General features: G+C 42.4%; 1 protein-coding gene and 1 pseudogene across 2 annotated transcripts in view; both read right to left on the reverse strand.

Annotated features, from left to right (window-relative positions):
- The window catches only part of LOC144612764 (small ribosomal subunit protein uS2-like), a 95,297-nt pseudogene that overhangs the window by 19,242 nt on the left and 62,083 nt on the right, over window positions 1-13,972 (reverse strand). The window lies entirely within an intron of this gene.
- Window positions 977-4,707, reverse strand: LOC144612823 (uncharacterized). Its single transcript, XM_078432559.2, has 4 exons — window positions 4,311-4,707; window positions 3,668-4,198; window positions 1,935-2,044; window positions 977-1,346 (listed from the first exon to the last, which is right to left on the reverse strand). The coding sequence occupies exons 1-4, from the start codon at window positions 4,705-4,707 to the stop codon at window positions 978-980; spliced, it is 1,407 nt and encodes a 468-aa protein (XP_078288685.2). The 3' UTR covers window position 977.

Here is a 13,972-nt window from a genome sequence, read left to right on the forward strand (position 1 = left end):
TAGCACCAGTCTCCATGGTCAATTTGGTTAGGGTCTCCTTTAATGTTCTGTTCATTCTCTCTACTTGTCCTGAGCTTTGGGGTCGGTATGCACAATGTAATTTCCAACCAGCCCCAAGTATGGAAGCCAGTCACTGACTTACCTTAGAGACAAATGCAGGTCCATTGTCTGACCCTATCATTACTGGAAAACCATACCTGGGCAGGATTTCTTCTAGGATCTTTTTGGCTACAATCTGCACCGTTTCATTCTTGGTTGGAAAGGCTTCAGTCCATCCTGAAAAGGTATCTACAAAAACTGGCAAATACTTATATCCATATTTTCCTGGTTTTACCTCAGTGAAATCTACTTCCCAGTAGGTCCCCGGTCTGCTCCCTCTTTGTCTTACCCCTGTTGTCTGAGGATTACTACTCGCATTGTTGAGTTGGCACACTGTACATTTAGTGACTACTTGATCGACCTTATCAGAGACATTTCTGATTTTTAGTCTGGTCTGTCTCAGTAAGTCCAACATTCGCCGGGAACCTAAGTGGGCGCTGCGATGGATCCGCTCTAGAACTTGCCATCCTAGTTTATCTGGGAGTATAATGCTGCTTTTGGAGTCTCTCCACCAGCCATCTTTGATTCGGGTCATAGGAAGTTTACTCATCCATTGAATGTCGCTTTCTGAATACTCAGGGCTGGGGGGCAATTCCCGGGGTCCGGGGTCTGGCAGCTGTAGGGTCAGTAATTGCGCTGGGGGCCGAGCTATGTTTTTTGCAGTCTGATCGGCCAAATTGTTGCCCCAGGAAACTGGGTCGGTTGTCTTCTGGTGTCCTGGGCAATGCACAATCGCTAGCTTTTTGTGTTCCCATAAGGCTGCTAGCAGGGCTAGAATCTCTTCTTTATTTTTGATGTCTTTCCCTTCAGCTGTGAGGAGCCCCCGTTCTCTGTATATCGCCCCATGTACATGAGCGGTGGCGAAGGCATATCGGCTATCAGTGTACACGGTTAGCTTGCGGTCTCTTCCTAACTTTAGGGCCTGGGTTAAGGCTATTAGCTCTGCCTTCTGGGCTGAGGTTCCGGGGGGTAGAGTTTTCTGCCCACACCACCTCGGTCTCTGAAGTCACGGCCGCCCCCGCATACCTTTGTCCTTGGTGAACGAAGCTGCTTCCGTCGGTAAACCAGATGGCGTCTGTGTCCGATAATGGCTGATCCTGCAAGTCCTCCCGGACCCCATAAACTTGAGCCAGTATGTCGGCGCAGTCATGAAGTGGGGTTCCCATGTCTGGGTCTGGCAGCAGTGATGCTGGGTTCAGGGCCGTTGGGGGGGTGAAGATGACCCTGAGGGGGTTCAACAGCAGTCCCTGGTAATGAGTGAGTCGGGCATTGCTCAGCCATCGGTCAGGCGGCTGCCTGAGGATGCCCTCGATGGCATGCGGCGTGGTGACTTGTAGCTCTTGGCCCATGGTCAGCTTATCTGCGTCCTTTACCATTAGGGCAGTGGCTGCAATCATCCGGAGACAGGGTGGCCATCCGGCGGCCACTGGATCTAGCTTTTTAGACAGATAGGCTACTGGCCTGCGCCAAGGGCCCAAATGCTGGGTTAGCACCGCCTTAGCTATGCCTCGGTTTTCATCTACATATAGGTGGAAGGGTTTGGAGACATCGGGGAGTCCCAGGGCAGGTGCTGATAGCAGAGCAGTTTTAATTTATTGGAAGGCCTGTTTGGCTTCTTCCATCCAACTAAAGGGCTGTTGATCTTTTGTTGCCTGGTATAAAGGTTTTGCTAATTCAGCAAACCCTGGTATCCATAGTCTGCAGAACCCAGCCGACCCTAGGAATTCCCTCACCTGTCGTGGTGTCTGCGGTCTGGGAATACGAAGGACAGTCTCCTTCCGGGCATCCGTTAGCCAGCGTTGTCCCCCTCTCAGTAAGTAACCCAGGTAAGTTACCTCTGACTTGCAGATCTGAGCCTTCTTTGCTGAGGCGCGGTAGCCTAAGGTTCCCAGAGTTCGCAGGAGACCTTCAGTTCCCTGGATGCAGGCTTCGGGTGTCTCGGCAGCTATTAAGAGATCATCAACATACTGTAGGAGAGTTATATTAGGGTGTTGTTGTCTGTACTCACTTAAATCTTCATGTAGAGCCTCGTCGAACAGGGTCGGAGAGTTCTTGAATCCTTGTGGCAGTCTGGTCCAAGTGAGCTGGCCATTTATGCCCCTGTCTGGATCTGTCCAATCGAATGCAAATAGCTCTTGACTTTTAGGCGCTAGTGGTAGGCTGAAAAAAGCATCTTTTAGATCCAGAACAGTATACCATTGTTCTTCTGGACCGAGGGCGCTCAGGAGAGTATAGGGGTTAGGAACAGTTGGATGTATGTCCATCACCCGCTTATTGACTTCTCTCAGGTCCTGCACTGGTCTGTATTCCCCGCTGTTGGGTTTGCGCACAGGCAGCAGGGGGGTATTCCATGCTGAGTGGCAGGCACGTAGGACCCCGAAGTCAAGGAGGCGGTGGATATGCAGTGTGATGCCATTTTTGGCTTCCGCGGGCATAGGGTATTGGCGCACACGGACGGGGTCCCGGGCTTGACCTCTATAAATAGGGCTGGGCGATGTTTTGCTAGCCCCATACCACCCGTTTCTGCTCACGCATCTGGGAAGCGTTGAAGCCAGGGCTCGATGCCCTGATCCAGAGGAGTGGGTTCCTGATGGAGCCTATATTCATCTTCTAGTTTCACAGTGAGTACAGATATGGGTTGGTTGTGGAAGTCAGTCACTGTGGGTTCCCCCGGTTGGAAATGAATTTGGGCCCCCATTTTGGTAAGCAAATCCCTCCCCAACAGGGGGCAGGGGCTGTCGGGAATGACCAGGAAGGAGTGGGTTACCTTCCCAGTTCCTAAGTCCACAGTCCTCTGAGTTGTCCAGGGGTACTTCTTTATTCCGGTGGCCCCTTGTACCCAGGATGATTTTTCAGATACTTTTCCATGGGGCTTGACCAGAACTGAGTGCTGTGCGCCGGTATCAACTAGGAACTGGACCGGGGTCCCCTCCACTTGCAACGTTACTCTAGGTTCAGGGAGGGGATCTGAACCCCGTCCTCCCTATTCTGTATCTTGGGTAAACAGTATGGGGGCTATTTTAGGCTGCCATTGTCCTTGCTGGGGCGGGGTTGTTTCTTCTTGGGGCATTCTCATATCCAATGGCCTTTCTCTTTACAATAGGCGCATTGATCTTTAAGTGCCACCTGGGAGGGCATGTTGTTTGAATGCCTTCTGGGGGTGGCTGTTCTTTCTGGACTATAGCGGCCAGGACTTTAGTCATTTTCTCTGTGGCCTTGATCTGTCTCTCTTCTGGGGCATCCCTGTTGTTGTAGACCCGTTGTGCTATACGGAGCAGATCCTGGATCTGTTTACCTTCTAAATCCTCTAGCCTTTGGAGTTTTTTCTTAATGTCAGGAGCTGCTTGATTTACAAAGGACATAACAACAGCAGCCTGGTTCTCAGGGACTTCTGGCTCCATGGGGGTAAACTGCCTAAAGGCTTCCATTAATCTCTCTAAGTAAGCAGCTGGACTCTCTGCCTTTCCCTGTACAACCGAATATACCTTAGCCAAATTGGTGGGCTTGCGAGCTGCAGCCCGGAGACCCACCATCAGAGTCTGGCGATAAATGAGTAGCCTTCCCCTACCTTCTGCCGTGTTGTAGTCCCATTCGTCCTGTGGAGGTCTGGTTAGAGGGAAAGCCGCATTAATGAGGTCAGGGTTAGATGTCGGCCGACCGTCGTCTCCGGGAACCAGCTTTCTTGCTTCTAATTGGATCCTCTCTCGCTTCTCTGTAGTGAACAGGATGCGGAGGAGCTGCTGACAGTCGTCCCAGGTGGGCTGGTGGGTGAACATGACACTGTCTAAAAGAGCTATTAGGTCTTTAGGGTTATCAGAGAATCGAGCGTTCTGTGTTTTCCAGTTGTAAAGGTCACTGGTGGAAAAGGGCCAATACTGGAGTCGGGGGTTGCCTGTTTCATCTGGGGGTCCTATTTCCCACAGGGGTAGGGCCACAGTGGAGTCGGGGAGGCGAGGGTTTGGCTCACGCTGGGTGCGCCCGCGGGTTCGGCCGGCTGGCCCCTCGAGGTTGGTTTCGTTTTCAATGGGGCCCAGCACGGCTGCTGCCTCCTGTCCTCCTGGTTCCGGCGCAGCTGCCGCTTCCCGTCCTCCTGGTTCCCCTGGGGGGGGCAACTAGCGGGGCGACTGGTGGGGCGGCTGCTGCGGGCAGAGCCTGGGGTACGAGGGGAGGGGGATGATAGGGTAGAGGGTCTAGGGGTAGTAGGTCCTGACTATCGGGCAATATGGGATACAAGGGCGCGGCTGGCGTCCTTGATTTTAGGGGATCTGCAGGCCACATGGCAAGGACCTTACACGTTCCCGAGGATAGGAAGGGGGCCAACAAAGGAGGTGGATTTTCCACTAAGTTCCGCCATACAAGAATGTAGGGAATCTGATCCGGGCGTCCCTCGCGACCCGGTAGAAAAATCTTTGATTTCACCTTAGCAATTATAGGGAGGCAGAAAGTTCCTTCGGTTGGCCAGCCAACGCCGAAGGTTGGCCATTCGGAGCGGCAGAGGGTTATTAATTTTCCCCGCCGGATGTCTAAACTCAAATTCTGTCCTCTGGTTCTAACATCCCTGAAGTTAGCAACGAGGAGAGAAACGGGAGTGCTTTGAGATTGGCCCATCTGTATCCTGGAGGTGGAGGAAAGGATTAAAAGGAGAAACAGTAAAGTTATGAGGATTTCTGGCTGGGCCAGGCCAGGTCACCTGTGAAAGAGAAGGAGTTTAACACTTAAAGGTTATAGAATAGAGAACACAATACTTAACACAACACTTAGATCGCTAGCGCGTTTCGGGTGTCTGCCACCCGAACAGAAAAATTCCGATGGGCCCAAAAAGATGCCCCAGACGGGTGCCAGTGGACGTCTCCTACTGGACCCGACTGACTGCCCTATAGCACGTCCGCCAGGGCCATGTCAGTCACCGATACAGATCCCCCGCGGGAGAGCCAGAAACGAACAAACAAACGGACAGAGCCGGCTCACTTACCAATCGGTCTCAGGGACGACCCGTTGACTTGGGGTCTGGTGGGTTTGGGGGGATCCCGGACGAGCCCCCAAATGATATACCCCGATTCGAAAGACCCCCCGAAAACAAACCACCAGAGTCCAGAGTCAAAGCCAAGTGGCAAGGGTCGTTTATTGCAGGTTCGAACCCGGTCCTCCGCGCACTCGTTGCCAGTGACGCTAAGAGGCCCCGAGCGAGGATCTTACAGCTTCTTTTATAGACAGGCACAAACAAGTTAGGGATTTTTTGGTGGTTACAGTGCTGTTATTGGTTGACATTTAAATTTGAACACTCAGCAGAACTTGATTGGTTCCCGCCTTTAGGTCAGACCACAACTGGGCACGCCCTGGCTGGTTCCGGGAACGGCGGGGGGGGGGGGGGGGGGGGGGTGGTGAAGGTGTTTTCTTTGCAGTTGTGGGTACACCTGGTAATTTTTCTCTTAGTCTCTCACTTAGAGGGGGCAAAGGAAGGTCAGAACATCCTTGCACTGACTCTTTCTCAACTACCTTTAATTCAAAATAATCAATAGGCCAACATGGCACATTTTAGGGTGACATGTTCTGAACCCTACAGCAGTAACACATCGAGATCCCAAAACTATGCCTATAAGGTTCAAGCAAGGAGGTAGTTAATAAGAAGCATTTCTATGGAAACAAAAGGAAAACAAAGGTTAATGATTGAAGCAGCCTATAAAAAGCCCAATTTGAGTCCTGAGGGCAGCCAATGATTTCTAGATGTTGGGCCCATAGCATCTTTTTCAGTTTGAATGTCTCTGGTGATGCCATCACGTGTTCTGAGTGGCCACACAGCAACAGGCATAAAGGTTGTTTATACATGATCTGTTGCAGTGATTTCTCTGAAGTTTATATCAAGTCACCCAACTTCAATTTTCAGGGAGAAAGGACAGCCCTGAAGTGAAGAAAACCGGAAATGTTAGTTTGGAGAGTTGTAGCCAGATACTTGAGGAAATGAGAAGATTTCAGGATACACTCCAGTTTATAGGTACATAAAAAACCTTCAAAGATAACTAACAAGAGTAGAATCTAATAATCACCAGAGTTGTACTACTGAACATAATTTTTCTCACAGATTGCTTATTAGTAACAAGAGAAAAACCCCAGCTAACATAATGTAAAAAGCCCAGACAACCCCTTGACCAGACCAAAATTAATACAACAAATGAGAGACAGATGGCACATACATTAAGTGCCTCCAGGTGTGGTCTCCTGAGGACATAACATTACTAATGTACTATTCTAGGCAAGATGCATAATCTGAAACTAATCTTCGGGAAATGTTAGACCAACCCAAAATAAGGCATATTGTACTGTGTTTTCAGGGGGCTATTTTTGTTTTCAAAACTGCTAGTGTCATAAAAGACGATGAAAAGCCAAGGACTTCTTCCATATTAAAGGAAACTAAGGGGCTCCTGGCTGGCTCAGTCAGTGGAGCATGCAACTCCTAATCTTAGTGTTGTGTGTTTGAGCCCCACATTGGATGTAGAGATTACTTAAAAGTAACATCTTAAAAAAATGAGAAAGACTAAAAAAGATGTGACAACTAAATACAGTACCTGAACCTACATTGAATCCTGTGCTGAAGAGGAAAAAATTACTATAAAAAGCATTATTGGGTCAATTGACAAAATTGGATTATGGATGGTGGATTAGGAAATATAATTATATCAATATTAAGTATGCTAAAATTGATAACTGCACTGTGGTTATGTAACAGATATACCTGTTCTTACTAATGTTATAATAAGTAAACAAGGAGGCCATTAGACTAGGGTGGTTTTGAAACCTTAGCATTCCACATAAGCAAACTAAAACCTAAGACTGTAAATACTTCAACATTAAGAAATCAAAACCAAAGGACAACCAATCACACCCAGCCAGCTAGGTTTTTCCAAATAAGGCAAACATAAGTTTTAGCCAATCAAATAATTTCTTTGTTTCCACACTTTCTCTATAAAAATCTTCCCCTGCTTGTGTCAGTGGATTACCCTTAACCACATCTGGTGTGATACTGCTAGATTCTAATCAATTTTTGTTCAAATAAACTTTAAAAAAATTATAAATATGCCTCCATTATCTTCTAACAGTTCATACAGACTGGAGTATTAGGGTTAAATATAGTGGGAAGAAATGGTTCGCAAAAACCTACATATTCTCTGAGTTTAAATCTATACATCCATCTATCTAGATAGACAAATAGGTTGTAGGGGCAGAAAATTTTTCCTTCTACCCTTTAGGTTCTTTGGCTGGTCTAATAATTAAATTGATATAAGATAGGTTAACAGAAGAAAAAAAAATTACTAACATGTATACCTCCTATCTACATGAGAGAAACCCAAGAAAACTGAGTAACTCCCCCAAATGGCCAAAGGCATCACCTTAAATATCATCTTCAGCTAAAGGCAAAAGAAGATGCTAGGAGTGGAGATTCAGTTATGAGAGGTTACCAGGAAAACCACAGTAAACAAGAGTGAGGTTCTAATGCAGATGTAAGTCCATGCCTTAAGCACTAATAAGAGTTTCTAGATTTAGATATCCTTCTCTTCCTGGTACATAGAGGGAGACACCATTACAAATGGCGATTTTCCTTATAAATGTAAATGTCTCTTACAAGAAGGTAACTTCTACTGGGCTTTCAGAACTTCTCTTGTGTCTGCAGCCTCTTAAAAATAACCAGCTTAAAATAATCACTCTGCCATAGAGGCATATTTGGGGTTGGTATATTTTGTCTCCCTTCAGTTCTATCTTTGAAACGTTAAAAAAGTTTCAAAACTCAGAATGTAATTTGACAGACTGCTCCGTATCTCACTGAACCAGTCTCTGTCTTGAGAATATGTCAGTTCAGTTAAACATTTGTGTCTCATTTCAGGAGGTGACCTTGCAACTGGGCTCCCAAGGTCAGGCTTATATTGCACAAGCAATCAGGTAATTAATAAGAGGCATTTTTATGGAAACAAAAGAAAAACAAAAGGTTAATGATTGGAGCAGATTATAAACCAGGTTCTGAGTCTAGGTAGGAGCCAGTCAAGACTAGATGTTAGGGTCAAAGCATCTTCAGATAAAGTGGGGGCAGGCAGTGGCAATCTGAAAGATTTCGTATTTTGCAGTTTGGATGTCCCTGGTGATCTTTCTGAGTGGCCCCCATGGCAATAGGCATGAACAGTCTGCACATGAGCTATTGTAGCAATTTTCCAAAATCTATATCGAGTTGTCTAGCTTTAGTTTTTAGGACTTCAGAAAAAAGGGGCAGTTTTAGTTCTCAATGATTCCAAATCAAAAGGATGCAAGAAAACTGGAAATGTTAATTGGAGAGTCACAGCCTGATATTTGAGGAAACCAGAAGAATTTAGGATCCAGTCCAGTTTGTAGGCAAACAACAAGCCCTCAAAGACAATGAATCAGAACTAGAATCTAATATCCATAAAAGTATGTTACTGAAACTTACTTTTTCTCTCTAAAATTACCCTCATTTCCACCAGAGGTAGCCAAATTATGGCTAATTTTTTTGCAAAATAAGTCTGGTTTCAATAAACTTGGCCTGATTATTTACATAAGCATGGCAAGAATAGTGGTTGGCCATGTAGGCTCTTTTTAAATCTCCTTAGCTGGAACATTTCTTAAGGAGTCTTATATTGAACTTTTAAAAGCTTCTCCAGGCCAGAAAGCAAAGCCAAAGATTTGCCATCAGATTCGCCTTGTAATACCTATAGATCTGGGTAAATTCCTCTTCTCAAGGTCCACAAAATATCCTAAGGTTCCTGCATTTGCCAGAAAGTGACAATCCTTACTCACCTGGTAAGGCTGCTGGAAACTCTGTACAAACAAGGTACCAGGCAGTTTTTCCAAGGGGCTTTATTAGTTCCGTAAAGTCAACCTTAGTTCCTTAAAACTGTCTGGTCATACCTGAGTCTATGTGTATCTCTCTCAAATATGACATTCCAGTCAAAGCCATGGTAATATAACTAATGTTTACAATTGTATCCTGTTATAGGAGAACATTATTATTGAACTTATGCAAATAAATAAATTGCCATAAAAAATGTAAGAATGCTCACTGCAAGTTTCTGAATTCTGGAGGGGTTGGGTAGGGAGAAAAATATAAATGTTTCAGTTTGTTCACAAAGGTATATTTTATCAAATTGCTATAAATTATAGTTAGCTTAAGAAAAAAAGTTTCCTTAAATCTGGAAAAACAAAACATCTTTAAAAATCAGCAATATTTGAAACAAAAGAACCCCAAAACATAAAAAATATAATTATCCTCTTCAGTTCATTCAGTCCCATGTTATTAATTCTTTTTTGCCTGAATCTAGTTTTTCCACTAGTTCCAGAAATTCTTCCCCAGTTCACTTTTGTGATCTTAAGGTTATCAGAACCTTGTATTCCTCAAAAGTCCTTTCCATCAATATCTGAAGATAAAACACACTTGCAAAATTATCAGAGTAAAACAATAACTGTCTATAAATGACAAAAGACTTAAAAATGCCCAAGGTTAAAGAAATGCTGAGAATTCACTCTGATGCAATTAACAAGGAAATTTGGTTACTTCTGTGACAAACAACACTTCAAGATAATAACTAGAATTACAAGTGCTAACATTATACCAAGACAAACAAGATTTTTAAAAACTTCATACATTTTCTAGAACACTTATATTAATAACATATCTTCACAAATATAACCTAAGAAGGCTTAGCATCACTTATTTGACAATACTTCCCATGTAATTTAATATACTAAATAAGCCTAATTAGGTAACAAATCTTTTAAGAGCTTCTTGGAACCTTCTAAAATATCCCAAGGTTTCTTCCAGATCAAAAGTACTTCATTAAGAATTTGACTTTGAGGGGTGCCTGGGTGGCTCAGTCAGTTGAGCGTCTGATTCTTGATTTCAGCTCAGGTCATGATCTCACGGTTTGTGAGTTCGAGCCCCATATCAGGCTCTGTGCTGACAGCATGAAGCCTGCTTGATTCTGTCTCCCTCTCTTTCTGCCCCTCCCCTACACACTCTCTGTCTTTCCAAATAAATAAAAATAAACTTTATGAAAATGAATTTGATTTTGAAGAAACCACAAGTGTTGATGAGGATGTGAAGAAAAAGGAACCCTTGTGCACTGGCTAGTGAGAATGCAAACTGGTATAGATAGCCACTATAAAAAACAGTATGGAGTTTCCTCAAACAATTAAAAAATAGAACTACCCTACGATCCCATAATCACACTACCAAGTACTTACTCAAAGAATACAAAAACACTAATTTGAAAGGGTATATATACCCCTATGTTTATTTGGAGCATTATTTACAATAGCCAAATTACAGAAGCAGCCTAAGTGTCCATCGATGGATGAATGGATAAAGATAAATGGATAAAAATGGATATATATTTATAATGGAATATTATTCAGCCATAAAAAATGAAACCTTGCCATTTGCAACAACATGGAAAGAGCTAGAAAGTACAATCCTAAGTGAAATAAGTCAGTCAGAGGATGACAAATACCATATGATTTCACTCATATGTGGAATTTAAGAAACAAAACAAAGGAAAAGAGAGGGAGAGACAGAGACAAACCAAGAAACAGACTCTTAACTATAGAGAACAAACTGATGGTTACCAGAGGGGCAGTAGGTGGGGGGATAGGTAAAATAGGTGATGGGGATTAAAGAATACATTTATCATAATGAGCACTGAATAATGTATAGAATTGTTGAATCACTGTACTGTATACCTGAAACTAATATTACACTGTATGTTAACTATACTTAAATTAAAATTAAAAACTTAATAAAAATTTTTAAAAAAGAATTTGATCTTGGAAACTTCAAACGTATCAAAATGTTTGGACACTTGACTGAATAGGATCATCATAGGTCACTGTGAAATACTTAGTTATCTACTTAACCAAGTGACAAAGTCTTCAAAGGCTACACAGTTCTGAGCAAAACTTAGCTCTTTTAATACCAAGAAGACTAGGTTTACTTTAGTAATCAAAAACCCAACAAAAACAACATGAAACACAGGAAATCACTTTAATAGATACAAATTCTTTGTTCTAGGCAATCACCCAGAAGGTAAGGAAAGACCCTTTACAACCTCTTATCAGGAGCGGACCAATAATTCACACAAACTTTGCATTTTTAATTTTCTTTAATGAAAGAAAATTAAGTTCCAGTTTTATATAACTTCATTATTGATATTAAGGCTTGTTTTTAAAACTTAGAACAAATTAATTCAATCTTATCCACTTTGATCACACATAAAACTCCTTTGCCAAAATTCCTTTTTCATAAACCTTCCACAACTTTCTATGTCTATTTTAGTTGGTCCCTTGTTCTCTTTCTCATTAGAGATAATCGGCTTTGCTTTAGGACAAAATTACTTTCTTTTCCCTCAACAAAAATGCAACTCTGTTCTTCATACTTTTTCTTAATAAAAGCATACATCTTACTTTCTTTGCATATAGAAATGTGTCCCTTATGATTTCTAGCAGTTTTAATTGCATACATTAGAATTCTTAACCCTTAGAGACTTTAGTTTCTAGTAAAAACTAAGAAGAAATTGTAAACTGCCTGTTACACTGGCATTCTTTAGATTGGCAAATTTATGAATACATATCATACTTTCTAGAGGCATGTGCCCCCTTTAATAGTACAATCTTTCTAAGTGGCACAAGACATGTTTACTAACAAACCCAAGCGTTTTTAGTTTTTCTGTTATAAGAAGATAATAGTAGATAAACCTGATGTAGAGAACAAAGGCAAAAGAAACATAGAAAAAATTAAATTTCCTTACAACTTACAGTGACCTTCCTCTAGGAACTCGACTGCCTCCATGTTAATACTTTAGCCTAAAATAAGCCAGAGCCTGACCTCCAGGATCCTGTAAGTCTCCTTTAACATATAAACATTCCTTTGGCAACTTCCTTTATCTCTACCCACCAAGATGTATGCTAGCAATCATCCTTCAAACATATGGCCCACTGATAAACATCTGAAGGGTCTCATGACTAAGGTTTTACTAAAGAATAGTAAATAACTTCATCCCAACAACAGCTAGCCTTGCAAGGTCCTGGAAACCTTGCTTCCAAATTCCTTAGAGATTTTTTCTATCCCTAACCCTCTCCCAACTTGAAAGTACATAATCAGCTACTCCTCACAACCCCAGCGCAGCTCTTTCTGCCCACGGGTTCTGCCCCGCGCTTTAATAAGACCACCTTTTTGCACCAAACAGGCCTCAATAATTCTTTCATGACCATTTGCTCCAAACCCCAACGTTTTCACATCAAAACCTATGTTCAATAATTAATGTTTCAGTATTTTATCTTATTTGGAAATGATCTACATATTTAATGAATTTCCATCATCTAATTTAACTTAGTAAAACTCTAAGGTTTTAAGTTACCAAAAATATTTGGGGAAACCATTTAAGTAGACAAAAATATTGCTGAAAAAATCATCTATAAACTTTAACCTCACTTACACTTATTTAATTCACTTGTTCTTAATTATGTTCAGATTAGTAATGAAAATTTCATGTCTTGCTGACGAATTTTGTAACAAAGATAATATAAATTTGATTAGTAAACCCAGGTAGTTGTCTATCTACATTACATTTAATGTTGTAACTCTGAAAACATGTCTATTTTAATTAAACCAATACATTTCAAGTAGCTTTTATTTACCAAAGATTATCCTAGATCAGGTGAACTTGAAAAGCATCCAGGTTAGTTTCTGTTATTCAGTTACATTTTTTTTCAGAATTTTTATAAACACTAAATATATATAAGCACTTGTTTGTTTAAGCCAACTACATAGAGCTCTTTCACAAATTAATTCTGGCAATACCATCTGGAGGTAGAAAACTATCACACATCTACAATATACATTCATAGATACACATAAACATACACAGACACAACCATGGACCTTACAGTTACCAATATTTGTGGAGAAGATTTTTCATTTGCCTAATTTCCAAATACACTCCCTCCCTCCCTTCCTCCCTCCCTCCCTCCCTCTCTCTCTCTCTCTCTCTGTCTTTAATAACCCTACTAATGAGAAATTTCTCCCTAAAGTTTGCATTTCAAAGAATGGCTCTTAGGTCCTAAAGAAAAAGGGCATAAAAAATCTACATCGCAAAGGCACAGAGAAAGTATACAAGTTTTCTCCCAAGTGGAAGTTTTGGGGGCATATTTGCCTATTATCAGCGGTCTAGTGTAATTTAAATATGCCCTTCCTTTTTCTGAAGTGCAGGAAAATTCCATTTCCAACGTCCCAATATCTGCAAGCATTTTGAGATGAATGTACAAGGTCTGGGATTTGGTAAAGATAGGTGGGATATGAACTGCTTCTAGAGTCACATTCTGGCTTTGTAGAGAGTTGCAAGACAAAAACAGTTGTTTTAATTGTCCTAAAAAACTGAATTACAGGGGTGCCTCTGTGGCTCAGTCGGTTAAACATCCAATTCTTGATTTTAGCTCTGGTCACGATCTCATGGTTCATGGGTTCAAGCCCCACATCCGGCTCTGTGCTAACAATGCGGAACCTGCTTAGGATTGTTTCTCTCCCTTTCTTTCTGCCCCTCTCCTGCTCCCACACGCATGTGCACACACTCTTTCTCAAAATAAATAAACTTAAAAAAAAAATGGATTACAGTCTGAATATCAAGGACATGATCATCTTTTCAACTATACTTGCTTCTTTCTTTAGGGGCACATGGGTGGCTCAGTCAGTTACATGTCTGACTTCGACTCCGGTCATGATCTCACAGTTCCTTGGGTTCAATCCCTACACTGGGTTCTGTGCTAACAGCTTGGAGCGTGGAGCCTGGAGCCTGCTTCAGAGTCTGTGTCTCCCTCTCTCTCT

Source organism: Panthera onca, chromosome C2 (assembly GCF_046562875.1).
Source record: "Panthera onca isolate mPanOnc1 chromosome C2, mPanOnc1 haplotype 2, whole genome shotgun sequence".
Lineage (NCBI taxonomy): Eukaryota > Metazoa > Chordata > Mammalia > Carnivora > Felidae > Panthera > Panthera onca.